Consider the following 21,197-nt stretch of genomic DNA (forward strand, 5'->3'; position numbering starts at 1 on the left):
TCCTGGGCTACTCTGTCTTTGAGGTCCTAGATGTCTATCAATAACGCTGCCCTACGCTCTGAAAAGAGATATCAGTGTAAGTGAGGTATCAATAGTTTAATTGTAGCTGGTTAGGGAATCTGATCACTTTTAATTGGATCAGGGTTACACACCTTAAAGGAAAACTCCACCCAAAAGCTATCTATTGGTATAGTCCCAAATGTTGTTGATATAGTCCCAAAATGGTTTGCATGTTAGCAATCAAGTTTTCAAGATATTTAACTTTCATAATACAGAAATACAGCTGGTATGATACATTTTGCATCATATGATGCTGCGTTTTGCATCATATGATGCAAAATGCATCATACCGGCTTTATTTCTGTATTATGTATTGGGTCTAATTAAACAAATACCAAAAGATGGTTTTTGGGTGAAATTGTCCTTTAATGTGTGTTGTACTCTACCTGTACCCACCCAGACCTTTGTATGCCATAGCATTCAGCTCACCACAAAAACAACAATCAGCATGCAGTCTCTGGGATTTGACTCAACGTGACCCTTTCCTTTCTGAGTAGCATGTGAAACATCTGGACCCTGTGTTGTCAACTATCATGACAAATAGCAAAAAGAGTGGTGGTCTTTGTGGTGTTTATGTTCAAATGTACTTTTCTTGTGCTTGTGGTTGTGTCTGGTACCAATAATAGACTAGTCTACATGTTAGAGGGAGTTTAATACTTCTAGACCAAGGCTTTCCCCACCCAAAGAGCATACAGGATATGTTATGTTATGACCTTGCGTTGCATCCCTTGTAATTTAGCTGTTTGGCTAGGAAATTAAACGTAATGTCGTTTATTTATAAGATACTTTTAAAAAAGTGGGAAATGGGTGTGGTTTCCACAGTGTAAACTATGTCTGTATTCACACGGGTCCATTAACACTCATAATGATTACCCAGGTAGGTTATTATAGGTGGTCCTCTGTAGCTCAGCTGGTAGAGCACGGCGCTTGTAACGCTAAGGTAGTGGGTTCGATCCGATTCGAACTATGTCTGTATTCACACGGGTCCATTAACACTCATAATGATTACCCAGGTAGGTTATTATAGGTGGTCCTCTGTAGCTCAGCTGGTAGAGCACGGCGCTTGTAACGCCAAGGTAGTGGGTTCGATCCCCGGGACCACCCATACACAAAAATGTATGCACGCACGACTGTAAGTCGCTTTGGATAAAAGCGTCTGCTAAATGGCATATTATTATTATTATTATAGGGATAAGACTAGCAGGACAAAAATACATATTACTGTGCAAATGGCCATATGGGAACATGGCATGAATAAACTTCTATGAAGGCCTTCACAATTTCAAGTTAATGCAGAGAAACGACTGGGGAGCCTTTTTTGTGAAGCTGGTGAGCGTTGATCAGTAACTGATTATATTTTTTAAGTAATCTGACCAATGCTGGATGTCTGAGACTGAGAGCACAGGCAAAAGGAAGAAAATTAGAGGTTAGACAACCCTAAAAAAAGAGAGTGAGAGAGAGGCGAGAGGGAGAGAGAGAGAAGTAGAGAGAGAGAGGGAGAGAGAGAGTAGAGAAAGAGAGAGAGAGGTGAGAAAGAGAGAGAGAAGTAGAGAGAGAGAAGTAGAGAGAGAGAGAGAAGTAGAGCGAGAGAGAGAGAGAGAGAGAGAGAGAAAGAGAGAGAGAGAGAGAGAGAGAGAGAGAGAGAGAGAGAGAGAGAGAGAGAACATTTCTCAAAAGGCAGTTGTCTTCTCCTCTCAAGGCTACTTGGATATTACTGGATGGTACTGTGTACTGCAACGCTAGCCTAGCTCCCTCGTCCTCCTCTCCTCTCGTCCTCCTGTCTACCCTGTATGTGTGTTCGGAAGGTGCCTGTCTCAGGTGCAGACATGGCCACCTCTGTGCACTCCAGGATTATTCTATGTCTGGCTATATCTTTGGTTCCGGTATTGGCAGTGGCCAGCCAGGATGTCAAGCTAGGTGAGTGGACGGGGCTGCACTACATGACTTATGGTCTGACTGACCGATGATTGTGTTGATTGCTCTGGCTTGAACTGGTGATATGAATTGCTTATGTGTTTAACTTTTTGTTCTACATTTTTTTTATTGATTGATAGAATTTATTAAATAATTAGAAGTAGTAGGCTGCTCCAGCCGCAGACAACATTACAGACATAAACATTATCGAAGATAAAAACACAATAAAGCCTGAAGGCTTTTTTCCATTGAGTACCACAGTATGAGTCATATCATTTTTTCACCATTCATTTTTCCATCTGGGATTTTAGAACTGCTTCATATAAGGTCTGTGTTTCATGTAGCTTACCCTGGCGTGACGTTTTGATAGCCGCAAGTCTCTCTTGGACAAGGTGACTTTTATCAATAATTATCATTGTGAATTTTGTTGAGTAAATTCAGGCGAATATTTTGATAAAACTCACCTTGTCCGGGAGAGAATTACATGGCTATCAAAACGTCACGCCAAGGTAAGCCGACACCAAACACACAATTAATTTGCATTTTTTGTAGAATTCACGATGTAAAAAATGAATGGCGGAAAAACCATTGGAACCATATCCGTGTTTTTATGGGTATTATGATGCGTCCACTGTGGAGGACTATTGTGGTCCAGGTAGATGGCCGGTAGATGGCAGGTAGATGGCAGGTAGATGGCAGGTAGATGGCAGGTGGGCAAGATTGACACATCACACCCAATGCAATTTAAAAACAACAACAGTATAATCATTTACTACTATATCAACCTTATCAACAGCACAGAGGTGCCTGTTTAGGAGTCGTCTCGTCAAAGAATACCCCTAATCACACTGACAGATATTTTTTAAAGCTATTAAAGCTATTCATCTTAAAGCTATTCTCTGAAGACAGAGTTTTCAGGTAGCTTGGTAACCTTTTCCACAGAACTGCAGCAGAGTACAGGAATTACTTTTTTCCCATGGAGCTCTTGAATCTACACGGAACAAAGTTAGTGAAGGTCCCTCTGGGAACAAAGGATTCCCTCTGGGAACAAAGGACTAGGGTTGAAAAGCCACCGGTAATATACCAAATTTACCGGAATCTTTTGTTTTGATTTGTTTAACAATGTTTTGGTTACTACATGATTCCATATGTGTTATTTCATAGTTTTGACATCTTCACTATTATTCTACAATGTAGAAAATAGTAAAAATAAAGACAAACCCTTGAATGAGTAGGTGTGTCCAAACTTTTGACTGGTACTGTATACTGTATATATTTCACATGTGATAAGTCCACACAGAGGGCCAGAGATAATTACAGACACCTGTGATTGTCTGAAGTACCCAAAAAGGCCACTAGATGTCATCTGATAAAATTCCATATATTCCTTGAAAGTTACCAAAATTCTGGTAGTTTACTGGTAAAGTACTCGAAAGTTTTGAGTAATATACCCTACCTTTGCAACCCTTCTCAGGATAGATCAAGCATGACAATGAGATGATGCAACACTTTTATGCTTTTTATACTTTTATGGGGCCTTTTTGAACATCTATAGGTGTTGTATATACAATATTCATACTTTTTTGTTTTAAGCTTGTGTTTAGTTTACAGGCCTCAATATCACAATTATTTTCTCACAGTGAAACGTAAAGTACTAAAATGGGTAATTTCTTTACAGCAGGAAGTGGTCTGTTTTATAAGCACCATCATACCTCTCACCCCACAGCATGTTTAGTCCAGTTTACAGGCGTCTCTAGACCACGTTGGCCTTGCCCTCAACATCACTCCCCAAAACTGAGCTAAACCAAATAAACACTTTTAATGGGTGCTATTTTCTCATTGCTCATATTGTAGCTTTTTACAAGTAAGTAAATAAAGTGTTCAAATAACACTAATGGGATCTCTCAGAAATGCTGTCTGGATACAAACATCAATACATGGATAGAATACATATTTTTATTTTGTTTTTACCAGGTATGTCAGTTAGGAACACATTCTTATTTACAATAACGCCCTGGCAACAATTTTTGCATACAACGAAAATACATCCCTCTTAGACAGACTACGTGCTAAAGTGGTGTTGTGTGTATGACTGGCTGGCTGGCTGGCTGGCTGGCTGGCTGGCTGGCTGGCTGGCTGGCTGGAAGGGCTATTTCAGTGCAAGGCTGAGGCAGAATGAAGGGTTGTAGAGTGCCATGGTCATAATGATGTTGGGATGGACCAAAACAGGCCACTGATTTTGGTCAGTGGTTTGCCAGAGAGCGACCGGACACGCCCAGTGAAATGATGCATGCTGGGTATGAATATGCTTCATACTGTCGGCATCCACAAAGCCCATATCACTTTAGAAGTATACTGGCTTCGAACAGGGAAGAATGTAAGTTACTGATGTGGTAAACAAAACATATTCTTGAGTCTGGTTTCTCCAAATGATTATTTTCCTTGCCACTTTTGTATGTGCTTGCGTAGCAGTGGGTCAATCAAGTGATAAGTAGGCCTAACCTTGCCTGCCACCTGGGCCCAGTTTTTCTAAAGTTATCTGTCCGGATGTCGTCTATCGATAAGATAAAATGCATAGAAACAGAATGAATAGAACGGAGTCCCCATTCAAGTCAATGATTCGTCCATTCTTTCATTCTATATCTAGGTATTTAATCCTATCCGATAGGTGAAATCCAGATAGATAACCTTTGAAAAACTGGCCGCTGATGACTTGTGTTAGCTCCCCAAGCTGATGCCTAGGCTTTAGCTCAGTGGGTTATAGCAGACTTGTTGCAGGCAGGTAACCTGAGTTCAAACCCAGTAGGTCACACTTGCTGCTCGGGGGTTTAGGCCCATGTTGCTGTAGAAAACGTCTTATTATAAAAAGTCTCATAATAATGGCAGGAATAATGGAATGGCATCAAACCCCCTGGAAACCATGTGTTTGATGTATTTGATACCGTTCCACTGATTCCGCTCCAGTCATTACCACAAACCCATTCTCCCCAATTAAGGTGCCACCAGCCTCCTGTGGTGTATTGTTTGAGCAGATTAATGCTACACTGAAAAAGACAAGAAAACCATACTTTCTAAAATATTCCCAATGTTCTTTGGCTGTAAAACAGTATACTATTGGACAATGTTTTATAATGCTTGATAATATAACACCACGATCACTTTCACCTGACTTCACAGCTGAGCAGTAAAGTGTCATATAGGTCAGTGTGATGTACGGAAAATTATGGCAGGCGGCCATATTGGATAATTAACTCAAGTGAAACGGTGTTATGGTCCATGTGCAAACCACAAATGGATTCAATTTACAGTCACCACAGGCCTCACTTTTATAGTGATCAAAACGCTGAACATAATGGATTTAATAATAACACCCTGGTTGGTGAAGTAAATATACAAATGATTGATTAATGTACACTATTCACTTGGGTACAGCTGACTTAATTTAATAACGTTATAACATTTTGGAAATGGAAGTTGGTCCATATGATGAAGCGTTTTGATTCCATGGCTGTGGAGTTAGCTGGGTGGGGCCTCTCATGGCTGGGTTAGAAATACAGACCAGCCACAGACACATGCTTAGCATAACCTATAATATAGGCCGCTGTGGTTTTCCCTGAAATAACTCCTGCTTTTGAAAAGTAGCTTCTCTCTTGGGGAGAGGCTCACCCACATAATGAGTACTTAGAAGTTAAGTTTATCATATAAAACTGGCTAAGTTTATAAAAAGTGAGATGCCGCGATGATATTACATATAGTACTGCAGCAGGTGGTCAGGGTTTCCCCTAGTTTCACTCTCTTTAGTTCCAACAGAGGCCCCACCAACCCGCCTAGATAATGGCATGGAAAATGCTTGGGTTGTTTCTTGCTTCCTGGCAACATCTGTATTGGAGTGATGTTTCCCTGATTCACAGATTAATTGTGAAAAGAGCTTCTGTTCCGTGTCATCGACTGTGCTGTGGAACATCTTCTTATTATCTCCAGTGAACTTTAGTCTTCGGGATCTCATTGAAGTGGGATGGGGAATGTAGACGCCTATTTATAAAAATAACATCAAGCCCAGAACCTGAAAGGACAGTCTGATTTCTTAGTCTATATTACTGGGTTTGACTTACATGACGTCAGTGTCTTGCTCAGTACTTATGTCGACTATATTTAGATGCAGGCCTAGAATTTACAACTTTGAATGATAAGTGTGGAGATGTGAAACAAGTAACATAATGATTTATAAAGGCAAGCTTCCTATTTTGTCATAGAAATTTGCGAAATTGCTCTTATGATGAGCAATCACCCTACACAACTACATCCTTGGTATATGAGCTTCTTCCAAGATTCATAATTACACATTGGAGGAAAAACATTTAACTTCACAATTTGACAATGAGGAGCTTCACTGAAAATAATAGTTATGTGGAGCTGATGCACCAAGCTACATAAAGAGTAGGTCATCACATTCTATCCTGGGGACAATCTAAGATGGTCCTTCTCTCTCTAACCGTGTTAATGTGTTACATTCTTCATAAAAACCCTAAACTGAACGTTTCACACAATGCCGAGTTTGTGGCAAGTGAGCTATACTTGATTTAACAGGGGAAAACAAAGAATTTCAGACGTGTACTTAAACACAATGACACCAATACCACATTGTCCACATTATAGTAAATGTGAGATTGTCCCACTCTGGGACGGTGTTCTCTCGCTTCAGTCTGCCACCTAGTGGGCATAGAATAAACACACAGAACTACAATACTAATCATTTAGTCACATGGACACTCATCAGGTCACATGGTCATTAAAAACTCTCTTCCCTAATCAGGCCTGCTAAACAACCCCTTGATTCTATTGGCCAGAAATGGTCATTCATGCTTTTTGTCATCTCTGAAAGTCCCAGAAACACAGCGGTGTAGTTTCATGGTGTTATTGTGAAGGGTTAATCTACGTCTTACTCCATAAGGACATAACATGTAAAGATACACGTCTGAATGCAAATGCTGTTTACTTGCTCTGGCAGGGCACGAAGACAGCTGTGCAGAAAACGGCAAAGTCTACAGCAACAATGATATTTGGAACCCGGAGCCATGTAAGATCTGTGTGTGTGACCTGGGCACTATTACCTGTGAGGATGTCCGATGTGAAGACCTAGCTTGTAAGGAAACCACCACCCCTGAGGGAGAATGTTGCCCTGTGTGTTCTGAGGCTGCAGGTACCCAGGGCCAGCAGGCTGCTACCTGGGATAATCTGCTACCAAAGATCAAAACAGGTGAACTCATTCTCACCACATTACATTGATCCATGTTTTACAGATTCAAGCGTCAGCTAAGATAATTATTACTCATGGTCATGGAATGGAATGGTGTTCAATTAATGGTGTTGTTACATTCTAATTACAGTCTCACTACATTCTCTCAGTATTTCTAATAGGACCTATGTCTGATTCATATTCTCTTCTTCAATCTCCATGACTCTGTAGAGGAGAAGAAGGATGAGACCTGCAGGGACAACGGGCAGGTGTACGCCCACAACGACATGTGGACCCCAGAGCCGTGCAGGGTGTGTGTGTGTGACAGTGGAACCACCCTCTGTGAGGAGGTGCAGTGTGAGACGGTGGGGAACTGTGAGAAGGTTACCATCCCTGAGGGAGAGTGCTGCCCCGTGTGTGACAGCTTCTCCAGCGCTAACAGGAGGATAGGTGAGATAAATGATATACTAATATATATACAGTACCGGTCAAAAGTTTGGACACACCTACTCATTCAAGGGTTTTTCTTTATTTTTACTATTTTCTACATTGTAGAATAATAGTGAAGACATCAAAACTATGAAATATCACATATGGAATCATGTAGTAACCAAAAAAGTGTTAAACAAATCAAAATATATTTCATATTTGAGATTCTTCAAATAGCCACCCTTTGCTTTGATGACAGCTTTGCACACTGTTGGCATTCTCTCAACCAGCTTCATGAGGTAGTCACCTGGAATGCATTTCAATTAACAGGTGTGCCTTCTTAAAAGTTAATTTGTGGAATGTCTTTCCTTCTTAATCCGTTTGAGCCAATCAGACATGAAGGTCATCAAGGCAAAGGGTGGCTATTTGAAGAATCTCAAATCTCAAATATATTTGATTTGTTTAACACCTTTTTGGTTACTACATGATTCATATGTGTTATTTCATAGTTTTGTTGTCTTCACTATTATTCTACAATGTAGAAAATAGTACAAATAAAGAAAAACCCTTAAATGAGTAGGTGTGTCCACACTTTTGACCGGTACTGTATATATATGCACATATACATGCTTAAACATATATATGAATGGTATGTCTAAAGGGCGAGGCTCACATGTCTACATCATTAGCTCAGACTGACTGTGACTGCAAGGTGTTGCCTGGGAATCCAAACTGAAGTGTGAAACGTAGCGATTAAGTTTGGATTCCCATTTGCCAGTCTCACTGACTGATGATAAGAGGGGAAAACATACTGAATTTCATAGCGTTTCAACATATAACACAGTCTCAAGTCATTAAAGATCACACGTCACTTTAAGGATAAAAGATCTACATTAAAATATGATTTCTTCCTTTTCCTTCCTCAAAGAAATGATGGCGTTCCAGGTGAGTAATGATGAAAGATATTCACAATTTTCTGTTTTCCACTTTGATTTTTACTTGGACACACTCCTGATTATTAGCTTGAGTGCTAGTCTGTTTGTGTTGACATGCCAACTCCTTGTCACTCATTGTCATATTTGGCTTGACAGTGACCAATGGGGTTGGCAAGAGCACAAACATATCTGGGACCAGGCTACCTGAATAGCTGAGCTGATTGTCACATTGTTATTGATGCATTTGATTTCCAGGGTCAGAAAGGTGAACCTGGTGATATCCCTGACGTAAGTCTGTTTTCATACATCTCAGAGACAGAAACAGTGCATTTGTTAATCAAGAATTCATGTGACTTTTGATGCCTATTATGACAACTCTTATCCAAAACGTCATACTGTCACTTTTATATCTGAACAACTGTTTTTGTTTGTTTTTTGTTTCCAGGTCGTGGGGCCAGTAGGTCAACCTGGACCAATGGTGAGCACTCTGTAGCCATTTATTTTGTAAAAAAAAACGTCTTCATAAATTAACATATTTGATATTATTATGTTATAAGTTTCTCAAACTGTATACCATTGGAGGCTGGTGGGAGGAGCTATAGGAGGACGGGCTCATTGTAATGGCTGGAATGGAATTCATGGAATGGTACCAAACACATCAAACACATGGAAACAACGTGTTTGACTCCGTTCCATAAATTCCAGCCATTACAATGAGCCCATCCTCCTATAGCTCCCTCCCACCAGCCTCCTATTGTATACACACTAGATGGCGCTATAGAGCTTCAGTAACCAAGGAGAATGACCTGATGCTACTACTTCGGGTCTTTCCACAGCCACAGTGGTAAGACACTACTACTAGTGTAACTTATCATGTGAAGTCATCATGTTTTCTTGTTATCTGTGTCAATGTTTCAGGGTCCTCCCGAGCTCAGGGGAACAGAGGATACACTGGATTCAAGGGCAGAAAAGTATGTCTAACACAATGACATTTACATCTAGAGAAGCGTGTTACAGGACTGCGATTTAATGTGATTTTTCCCTAGCCTAAGACTAACACACTACACTGAGCTAACTCACTGCTCTTCAATACTTTATATGTTGAATCTGGTAGACATGTTAGATCATCTCTGTAGTAGTGACGTTGTATACTGTCATTCATGAGTTTGCACGTGTTTCCTAAAATCCAGGGTTTACAGGGCCCAGCTGGCATCGACGGGAACCAGGAGTCCCAGGGAACCCTGGTGAGCCAGGATCCCCGGCCAGCCCTCACACCCTGGGGTGAGTCTGTCTGTCTGTCCTCCCAGCCGACACTTCACTGGTGCGGTCTGTAACCTTCATTTCTGGTCAAAAGTGCTTTCCCTCCCTACACTTGTTAGTAAACTCACTGGGTGGGTATGTTGTGGCAAAAATACAGCCATTTGTATTTTGCATTGCTTTTTGGCCAAATGTGCTTGCTGTAACTGAAATCATTTTCACCCCAAAACGTAAAGTAAGTACGTGGGGGCTTGTAGGGATACTCAGAGCACATAAAGAAACGTGGGGGCTTGTAGGGATACTCAGAGCACATAAAGAGACGTGGGTCTTGTAGGGATATCTCAGAGCACATAAAGAGACGTGGGGGATTGTAGGGATATCTCAGAGCACATAAAGAGACGTGGGGGCTTGTAGGGATATCTCAGAGCACATAAAGAGATGTGGGGGCTTGTAGGGATACTCAGAGCACATAAAGAGATGTGGGGGGCTTGTAGGGATAGCTCAGAGCTTCCAACCCGTTTCTAGCCCTCTTCTCATTGCACTTGTCCAGTTGAGGTGACCTTGCACCTGCTCTCTCTTCATATGGAGGCGGCTACCTGTCTGTGGTCACCAGTGAAGAACTTCCACACCGTGATAAGGAATGAAGAATGACTGTCCTCCTCTCTCCCCCAGGGCCAGCTGGTCTCTCAGATGGCTGCAGGCTTCGGTGAGAAATCAGCTGGGATGATGGGGTTGATATCTGGCAACAGGGTGAGTTATTATTAAATCAGCTGGGATGATGGGGTTGATATCTGGCAACAGGGTGAGTTACTATTAAATCAGCTGGGATGATGGGGTTGATATCTGGCAACAGGGTGAGTTACTATTAAATCAGCTGTCCTATACTAAAAAGCCCCTGACAACCTCAATGACTGGTAGTCCTTGCTAAGTGTGTGAGTCCATGGGCAGTAGATTGTAAACAAGGAAAACATACGGTAGCATATACACCACAGGGGGCTGGTGGCACCTAAATTGGGGAGGACAGGCTCATGTTGATGGCTGGAGCAGAATTAGTGCAATGGTATCAAATACATCAAACACATGGTTTCCATTCCATTTGCTCCATTCCAGCCATTATTATGAGCAGTCCTCCCCTCAGCAGCATCCTGTCTTATACATTGTCTTTGGCGGGTTTGATTGAACGACAGTTAATTTACGTTTGTGCCTACATTACTATTTACTCATTACTCATTACTCATTACTCTGTCTCTGTATGTTGTCTCCATGTATATTTTAGGGTGAGGCAGGACCAAGAGGGCCTCCTGGACAGCCTGGTCAACCAGTAAGTCAAAGATAGCCGACTATATCTACCTTTCAGACATCAATTCTTACTGGAGATCATTTCTGTAACTCAACAGACAGATATGTGATGCTTTCCTTTTCACCCCTGTCTCGTAGGGCCCTACAGGGGGACAGGGTGCCCCAGGAGACGTTGGAGACCCAGGATCCATGGTAAGAACCAAGCACAATCTCTGCATCAGACATCTCTCTGATGTTATTTTGACTGGGTTTGAATCCTGGTAGCCTACATGCTTGAAGACTGTTAGTCCATTGAGCTAAAGCAAAAATATTAAAATAAATGTATGTTTTAGTCAAATATTATATCTGTTTGAGCTTCTTGAGGTCTTGCAGTCTGTTCCGCCCCCCTACCATCCATTCAAGAAAAAATCATCCCGCGACTGAATCGGCTGAATCTAATCTTCCTGTCCTAGGCATTAGCTCAGGGAGCTAACGCAAGTCTTCAGTTCTCAGGCAAAGTTATCATCATCACACCAGCTTGGATCACTGAACTACCTCCGATTCACTCTCACACACCGTATCGAGGTGTTACACTAAGATCTACAAGAGCCTTTGCTCAAAATGTTTTATTGACTGTGTGTGATTTGACATGTTGTTTTTACACAGGGCGGCTTTGGTTACAGAGGACCTGAGGGCCCACCAGGAAAATCAGGACCAGATGTAAGTACTCTACACTCGACCAGACATAGGCCGTGTCCCAAATGGTACCCTATTCCCTATATAGTGCAATACTATAAACCAGGACCCACAGGGCCAGTGGCGGGGAACAACCCGCATTAGACATAACGTCTTCTGAGTATGAATGAGCCTAGTATGTTGATATTGGTAGGCTTTCTGCATATGTTCTAAACAGTGTGTAGTATGATTAGTACACAGTATGTAGTTTTAGTAAGTAGTACACAAGACAGATTTCAGACACGGCCATAGACCATGGTTGCCACTTGCCACTGATCAAAACAGATACAAATGTTATGTAAGTGTAGTGTCTTGTTGCTAATGTAGATTACAGCATTGCTGGTAGTTCTGCATATTTTATTCAATAGGCGGCGGTTGAAAAACGTGCTAGTGTACGCTACACTAACACCGATACCTTGGTGTGTCTAACGTGCTAGTGAAGGCTACACTAACACCGATACCTTGGTGTGTCTAACGTGCTAGTGAAGGCTACACTAACACCGATACCTTGGTGTGTCTAACGTGCTAGTGAAGGCTACACTAACACCGATACCTTGGTGTGTCTAACGTGCTAGTGAAGGCTACACTAACACCGATACCTTGGTGTGTCTAACGTGCTAGTGAAGGCTACACTAACACCGATACCTTGGTGTGTCTAACGTGCTAGTGAAGGCTACACTAACACCGATACTGGTGTGTCTAACGTGCTAGTGAAGGCTACACTAACACCGATACCTTGGTGTGTCTAACGTGCTAGTGAAGGCTACACTAACACCGATACCTTGGTGTGTCTAACGTGCTAGTGAAGGCTACACTAACACCGATACTGTCACGATCGAAGGAGGAGGACCAAGGCGCAGCGTTGAATGCAAACATACTTATTTATTCAATGATTACACGAACAAAACAACAAACGATAACGTGACGTCCTCGGTCTAACACAAACCACACTGGAACAAGATCCCACAACCACTGTGGGAAAACAGCCTGTCTAAATATGGTTCCCAATCAGAGGCAACCAGCAACAGCTGACACTCGTTGCCTCTGATTGAGAACCACTCTGGCCAACATAGAAATACAACAACTAGCATACACAAAGGAAACTCACACCCTGCTCAACATACAAGTGTCCCCAGAGCCAGGGCGTGACAGATACCTTGGTGTATCTAACTCTGCCCTAACATGCCATGTTGTGTGTCATTAGCTAGTTTTTTTCTAACCTTTATCAGAGATGGTAGAATGCCACGTGTCAATCAACCATCTAGACTCTTAGACAACACTAAACTGCCTAACCTGGAAGCGAAAGAAATCCACACCTGTTGAGACGAGGTGCTGGCTAGCGGAGTAGAACACTTGGAAAAGAAAAGGAGAGCCGTACACACTAGGAGCTCAGATGCAATCATTTTATAACCAACGTTTCGACAGACAAACTTTCTTCATCAGGGTATAATGACAAACACTGCGGGTCACTAGTTTATATGGTTTCAAAGGACACACACAGGGGTCTGCAATCATGGCCGAGTGTGGCTTGATATCATTGGTTAATTTACAATATTTATAGAACATATAAAAAACATGAATGGATAGCATACGATCATACAGTGGGGAAAATAAGTATTTAGTCAGCCACCAATTGTGCAAGTTCTCCCACTTAAAAAAATGAGAGCGGCCTGTGATTTTCATCATAGGTACACGTCAACTATGACAGACAAAATGAGAAAAAAAATCCAGAAAATCACATTGTAGGATTTTTAATGAATTTATTTGCAAATTATGGTGGAAAATAAGTATTTGGTCAATAACAAACGTTTCTCAATACTTTGTTATATACCCTTTGTTGGCAATGACACAGGTCAAACGTTTTCTGTAAGTCTTCACAAGGTTTTCACACACTGTTGCTGGTATTTTGGCCCATTCCTCCATGCAGATCTCCTCTAGAGCAGAGATGTTTTGGGGCTGTCGCTGGGCAACCACGGACTTTCAACTCCCTCCAAAGATTTTCTATGGGGTTGAGATCTGGAGACTGGCTAGGCCACTCCAGGACCTTGAAATGCTTCTTCCGAAGCCACTCCTTAGTTGCCTGGGCGGTGTGTTTGGGATCATTGTCATGCTGAAAGACCCAGCCACGTTTCATCTTCAATGCCCTTGCTGATGGAAGGAGGTTTTTCACTCAAAATCTCACGATACATGGCCCCATTCATTCTTTCCTTTACACGGATCAGTCGTCCTGGTCACTTTGCAGAAAAACAGCCCCAAAGCATGATGTTTCCACCCCCATGCTTCACAGTAGGTATGGTGTTCTTTGGATGCAACTCAGCATTCTTTGTCCTCCAAACACGACGAGTTCAGTTTTTACCAAAAAGTTCTATTTTGGTTTAATCTGACCATATGACATTCTCCCAATCCTCTTCTGGATCATCCAAATGCACTCTAGCAAACTTCAGACGGGCCTGGACATGTACTGGCTTAAGCAGGGGGGACACGTCTGGCACTGCAGGATTTGAGTCCCTGGCGGCGTAGTGTGTTACTGATGGTAGGCTTTGTTACTTTGGTCCCAGCTCTCTGCAGGTCATTCACTAGGTCCCCCCCGTGTGGTTCTGGGATTTTTGCTCCACCGTTCTTGTGATCATTTTGACCCCACAGGGTGAGATCTTGCGTGGAGCCCCAGATCGAGGGAGATTGTCAGTGGTCTTGTATGTCTTCCATTTCCTAATAATTGCTCCCACAGTTGATTTCTTCAAACCAAGCTGCTTACCTATTGCAGATTCAGTCTTCCCAGCCTGGTGCAGGTCTACAATTTTTGTTTCTGGTGTCCTTTGACAGCTCTTTGGTCTTGGCCATAGTGGAGTTTGGAGTGTGACTGTTTGAGGTTGTGGACAGGTGTCTTTTATACTGATAACAAGTTCAAACAGGTGCCATTAATACAGGTAGCAGTGGAGGACAGAGGAGCCTCTTAAAGAAGAAGTTACAGGTCTGTGAGAGCCAGAAATCTTGCTTGTTTGTAGGTGACCAAATACTTATTTTCCACCATAATTTGCAAATAAATTCATTATAAATCCTACAATGTGATTTTCTGGGGAAAAAAAATCTCAATTTGTCTGTCATAGTTGACGTGTACCTATGATGAAAATTACAGGCCTCTCTCATCTTTTTAAGTGGGAGAACTTGCACAATTGGTGGCTGACTAAATACTTTTTTTTCCCCACTGTAGATATAATTTGGCTACATAGGCCTACAAACATTTACAATTAATAGCTAAATCACAATAATTACAAGAATGGCTTCAGATCAAAGTCTACGTTGAGACCTAAGGGAGAAAGGGTCTTTAAATTAAACACTAAACTGCCTAACACACCTTTGTTCAGGATTATACAATGGGTGGGTCTAATCCTGGATGCTTATTGGTTAAAACCGCATTCCAGCTATTGTCTATTCCGCAAGTTACCACCGGCTAAATCTATAACGTTGAAATGCCTATTTACTCTGTTCCATCTGACTGTGCAATCCACTGTCTCATTAGCCCAGCCAGATAATTTATATATTAGATCTACACTGTAAAAAGAATCTAGACATTATCTCCCATTTCTTTTAGACTAGCATTTGGTTTTCAACAGCGGAGATTTGTAATAACCTTGCTGTCTGTCTCTCTGATATTTGCAACATTGTTTCAATATTGAAATTCGATCTCTACCTGTCCTATGAACGTGTCGGAGTCCGGACGATACAGACAGGCTGGCTGCTTTTCTCAGCCAATTGAAATCATGAATCGGCATCAATGTTATGGACATAAACAAAGAAATGTCAATAGAAAAACAGGAAATGCAGCTAGTTTGCTGTCATTCCAGCTTCAATTTGAAGTGATTAAAAAAAGTGATAATGCCCTCGAAGCCGGTGTTTGGAGGATATATTGGCACTGTTTGCCGGCCCGAGGCGAATCGTGCCAATATATCCTCCAAACACCGGCTTCTCGGGCATGATCATTTAGCGACAAAATGGAGACAATTATTTTGTTAAAACCTTTGTTCTACATCAACCTTTATTGCATTGAACATTTAGTCTTCCCACATCTATCCAGAATCAGTTGGAGTCCTATGTTGAAGTGCTGTTCATCTGTTGAAATGCTGTTTGTCTTCCTGCCTGAAGTAATGTTAATCTGTTGAAATGCTGTTTGTCTAACTCTGAGAGGGTGAAAACTACAACAATTTGTTAACTACCTGTACTGTAATATCTTCCAGCAACTGAGAAGGTCATGTGATGTTTTCCCTTAACAGGGAGAACCTGGTCCAACCGGAATAGGCGGAGAGAAGGGAGCCACTGGATCTGCCGTAAGTAACAAACTATCATCCAAAGTTCACACAACCAACTGTCTGTCAGCCTTCAAACAACCAATTATCACTGTTCTATGCATGAAATCTCTTTCTCTGTCACTGTAAATCGAATGAGTGTTCGAATACAAAGGCATTCACAAAAACACAATTACACACTTCTTTTTGTGATAGACATTTCATGATTTTGATTATATCACTTCAAACAATTTCCATGTGAATAGAGTGAGATATAAGACACTGTGGATAGATGCACTTTATTTTCCCATCCACTCCCATACAACTTTAGAAAACAGGTACCATCGCCTTCAACCTAAACTGGAATGAAACCAATGAACAACAGTCCACAATTAGAATAGACTATTGTTTTAAGGGGCTACTGTATGTACTTATACATGTGATAATAACACAGTGATTGAATGTGGTGTTTTCCAGGGTGCCAGAGGTTTCCCAGGACTGCCAGGTCACCCTGGACTGAAGGGCTTAAGGTCAGCAGCAACACATGGATGATCACAATGCTCATATCTAACCTCCATCTTTTAATTTGTGACAAATCTATATCAGATCATTAAAAAGTGTGACAATGTACTGTAGTTTGAAGCATGGCTGCGTGTACATTATTAAAATAGTTTACTTCGCACTGTGCTGTTATGAACTCCTGTGAGATTTGTTAGAGCCAAAACAGACCTGATCAGAACTAATTAACTAATGTCTTATCAACAGGGTCACTTACAGGTCTTCTAGGAGCGAGAGGTCAATCTGGTGCTGCTGGGTCAAAGGTAAACTCATCATCATGTATAATTTTATATTCGTCCTGCTCCGCAAGATTAGTATCTAAAAATGATCTGTTTCCGTATTGCTGCGTATACCGTGACTCTCTTTCTCTGTGTGTGTGTGTGTGTGTTATTTTACAGGGCCCATCAGGTACTCCTGGTGGAATGGGGCCCCCTGGTGCTGCGGTAGGTCATAATCAATTAGTTCATCGATAATAAATGATTACATGATTGTAATACCTGTTACTAGTACACACTAATATCTCTAAATACGCTGATATGTTTCCAATCTGATAGTGAGGGAGTGTAATATTATGTGTATATGTTAGGGTCCAGCAGGAATGCAAGGGGAGAGAGGAAGGAGTGGCCCAACTGGACCTGTGGTAAGAGAGATATGACTACCTCTGACCTCTGACCTATAAGTCTACATTACACAACTCCATCTCTTCCAATCCATTGATTGCCCACCTGAATTCAATTGATCTGAGGCATGAGGCATCACTGATTTATATGTAGGTTCAAAGTCATAACAAAATGTTTTGTTTTAGCTTATCAGTGACACACGTTGTAACCTTTGTTTTTTATTTTTTTATTTATCCAGGCGAGTCAATTAAGAATCAATTCTTATTTACAATGGCGGCCTGGTTTTACAATGACAGCCTATGCTGCCACTGTCCTCCTATGCTTATGTGCATTGATGATGAGTTGATAGAGTTGAATTTGTCAAATCCTCTTTCAGTTGTGCATCTCTCTCCATACAGGGGAAGCGTGGTGAATCTGGACATATTGGGAAAGCAGGACCACAGGTAAGACCTCTAACATCCAACAAAACATCACCCTTCATATCAAATTATTATGATACACAAATCAGTATTACACATACAACAAAACAAATGAAAAAGCAACTCTGTATCTACTCAAAATACACTATTTTCCTGAAAGCCAGTCAAAAAAAGTGTTATACATTTACAAATCAACAGTGATGTTAACTGGGCAAAAGTGATGTTGCCAGTGGTTACCAACACCAAGTGTGTGTCTGAAATGGCTCCCTAATTCCTATATAGTTTCTATATAGTGAAGGGAATAAGGTACCATTTTGGACACAGCCCCAGGTGTGGATGACATGTAGCCTACTGTATGTGATGTGATTCTAGGGTCCTATGGGGATCACTGGAGCTCCAGGATTCCCAGGTAGTCCAGGTATAAAGGCGAGTACTGTACATTCTTTATTATACTTTGATGGACTACAGTCCTCTTCTTCTTACCAGCCATGTACTAAAGATTAGTGACTCAAGCGTATAACCCAGTGCTTCCCCCTCAGAATTAAGTTAATTTTGAAACTGACCCATTCGGATTACTCTATTTCGATAAAGATCTTTATATGAGGGTGTTTTTTATAAGGGTGTTTTATTCAGTATGAGCTATGCATCTGTTCATCAGCGGTTGATTAGAGTGCATGTAAACACACTCTGACTGTGACACTGTTGTCTCCAGGGGCAACCAGGGCCCCCCAGGAGCCCACGAGGGACAGGGGGCCAGCAGGGACCAAGGGGGGCCGGACGCGTGGGATTGGCTGGAGCTACGGGCATTCAGGTGTTTGGCTAATTCCATGATGCTAATAATCTCTACACCTATGGTAACTGTACTGTCAACAACTCACCACTTCAGGGTGTAGATTGATTCACTGAAAATGTAGCTGAATCTGGTTTCTGATTGAAAGGTCCATTAAAAGTAAATTCCAATGTAATTTACATTTGAATGACATTATAAATGACACTGTAAATGTACAATATTTTATGCTTAATTAACTGGCTTGTCTGGTTAAATAAAGTTTCAATAAATGACTTAAAAAAACATATTTTGTTGATTTCTGTAGGGTCCAACAGGGACAGAGGTGCTGTCGGAGCCAAAGGACCATCGTATGTACAACTCCACCCACTTTCACACTCTCCATCTCTCCTTGTTCATCTCTTTGTTCATCTCCTTGTTCAGCTACTCCCTTCTCCTCCCCTCAACCTAATGTATCTCTCACCTTCCACTCACCCAAATATTAAAATCTGATTATTTATTGTTCAACAATGTAATATCATTGACAGTGTGTAATAGGGTGTTTGGACCCCCACATGCCGTGCTGTCTGGACAGTAGACTACAGCCCACTCCTGTTAGAATGGGCCCTGGCACAGAGTCACAGAGACAGTAGACTACAGCCTGTCCTGTTAGAATGGGCCCTGGCACAGAGTCACAGAGACAGTAACTACAGCCTGTCCTGTTAGAATGGGCCCTGGCACAGAGTCACAGAGACAGTAGACTACAGCCTGTCCTGTTGAATGGGCCCTGGCACAGAGTCACAGAGACAGGACAGGCTACAGAAAAGTCATGCATAGATATCAATGGGTGAACACAGGTTAGATACCTGTTTTAGATATAATGATGATTTCTACCTCCAGGGAGCTCCAGGTATCCAGGGTCTGACTGGACTGCTTGGCCCTTGGGGAACCCCGGACCACAGGGAACCACTGGACTGCCCGGGCCTAAGGGCCAGCTGGTAGAAATGTGTTGTTTAATTTTGACCACTCATTTCATTGATTGGATCAAGAATGGTTGTCAGGTCCCTAGTTTTGTTACAAAGGGCATATAAACTACTGCTGGTTTCCATGCTGCAGTTAAAATGCTATCATATGGCTACATGTTCATAGCGGTGTCAAGAAAAGCTAGTTCTCAAACCTTAAGCCGTACATTGTCAGTAGACCTGAAAAACAATGTCATGTGAAACATCTATCCATCATCTTCTTCTCACAGGGTGATTTGGGCATTACGGATTCAAAAGAGAGGCTGGATTCAAAGGAGAATCTGTAAGATATACAACCTGTCATAATGAATCTCACTAATTCCATGGTGTGATATTGTACAGTAGCAACCACATGCATTTGTTGAAAGGCAGGTCATGCTGGCGCTGGTTACTGTCTGAATGGGGTGCATGTGTATCTGAGCCTTCCTCAAATGTTCAGCATGTTCAGTTCATTTATTTGGCCTTTGACAGAAATGTCACTTGCATTATCGAGCAATGAGTTAAAGACAACATCAAGGGTAACAACATTTTCCACTGGGCTCTTCCTTCAGTCCTGGGCTATCTTTAAAGTGATTGGTGCATGTTGAGCAGTTTGATGCTCCTAGGGACAAAGTAGTTTATCCACACCCAAAGTTGAGTGCAACAACAATATATTCATGGTGCTCTTAAAAGTCCATTCAGTAAAATATAACATGTTTATATGTTATAACACTGATGTATGATGTAGCAGCCATCTTGTTTGATTATGATATCATTGCAGGGTGCACCTGGTGATCATGGAGCGCTGGGTCCCATGGGAGAGGAGGGAAGAGGGGGAGAGCGGGGTGACTCCGGGGATTCAGGCGCCGTTGGACCCAATGGAGAGAGAGTAAATCAGCTCTTTCACTCACTACAAGAACTTTGTCTGTCTGTCTTGTCTTTCTCTCGCTCTCTCTCACTCTCTCTCACTCTCACTCTCGCTCTCTCTCTCTCTCTCTCTCTCTCTCTCGCCTTGGCGCTCTCTCTCGTGCGCTCCTCTCTCTCTCTCTCTCTCTCTCTCTTTCTCTCTCTCGCTCTCTCTCTTTCCTCAGTGCATTCAATAACAGCAAAATTATTTGATTAAAATCAAAATCATTTAGCAAATTTTGATAAAAACCAATTTGTAATTTTCAGGGTGCTCCTGGCAATAGAGGTTTTTCCTGGTCAGGATGGGTTACCTGGTCAAAAGGTAGGTTGATTTCACTTCGAATCCATAGAATAAGTCAGCCGGTGTAAGTAATTGAATAATAATATTATGCCATTCGAACGCCACACTCCATTCTGTGACCAGGGTGCCCAAGGTGAGCGAGGCCTGGGTGGATCATCTGGTGCCAAAGGTGCCGATGGTGATCCAGGGCGACTGGGGAGCCAGGTCTTCCAGGGGGCCCGGGTGAGATAACACACCACTACCTCTCGTCAGCATTCTCTATGACAGAAGTATATTCCTTTGTGGTGATCGTCACACTTACGTTGATACCAGATGAAAAAGACATGAGAAGTACATAAACAAAACCGGCAAAGAAAAAAAAGAGTAAAGCGTTTGACATTTCATCACTGAGTTGATTAAAATCCTCCCGTTTCTTTCCTCCAGGGTCTGTCAGGCCTTCTCGGCTCCCAGGGTCCCGAGGGACAGCAAGGACCAATGGTGTGTGGACATGAGTCCAGGA

General features: G+C 42.0%; 2 protein-coding genes and 1 long non-coding RNA gene across 3 annotated transcripts; all 3 read left to right on the forward strand.

Moving 5' to 3' along the window:
- Positions 1–1,780: 1,780 nt before the first annotated feature.
- Positions 1,781–10,482, forward strand: LOC123485474 (collagen alpha-1(III) chain-like). The gene is made up of 8 exons (XM_045216421.1): positions 1,781–1,977; positions 6,983–7,231; positions 7,442–7,660; positions 8,568–8,584; positions 8,830–8,862; positions 9,020–9,052; positions 9,765–9,855; positions 10,382–10,482. The coding sequence occupies exons 1-8, from the start codon at positions 1,851–1,853 to the stop codon at positions 10,480–10,482; spliced, it is 870 nt and encodes a 289-aa protein (XP_045072356.1). The 5' UTR covers positions 1,781–1,850.
- On the forward strand, positions 9,797–16,679 carry LOC123485475 (collagen alpha-1(I) chain-like). Its single transcript, XM_045216422.1, has 7 exons — positions 9,797–9,855; positions 10,504–10,581; positions 11,108–11,152; positions 11,269–11,322; positions 11,776–11,829; positions 16,116–16,169; positions 16,605–16,679. The coding sequence occupies exons 2-7, from the start codon at positions 10,522–10,524 to the stop codon at positions 16,677–16,679; spliced, it is 342 nt and encodes a 113-aa protein (XP_045072357.1). The 5' UTR covers positions 9,797–9,855; positions 10,504–10,521.
- A 222-nt stretch (positions 16,680–16,901) lies between these two features.
- Positions 16,902–17,326, forward strand: LOC123485473. The gene is made up of 3 exons (XR_006659020.1): positions 16,902–16,948; positions 17,084–17,128; positions 17,272–17,326. It is a non-coding gene; the product is annotated as an uncharacterized LOC123485473 (long non-coding RNA).
- The last annotated feature ends 3,871 nt before the right edge of the window (positions 17,327–21,197 follow it).

Source organism: Coregonus clupeaformis, unplaced genomic scaffold (assembly GCF_020615455.1).
Source record: "Coregonus clupeaformis isolate EN_2021a unplaced genomic scaffold, ASM2061545v1 scaf0705, whole genome shotgun sequence".
In the NCBI taxonomy this organism is placed as follows: Eukaryota; Metazoa; Chordata; class Actinopteri; order Salmoniformes; family Salmonidae; genus Coregonus; species Coregonus clupeaformis.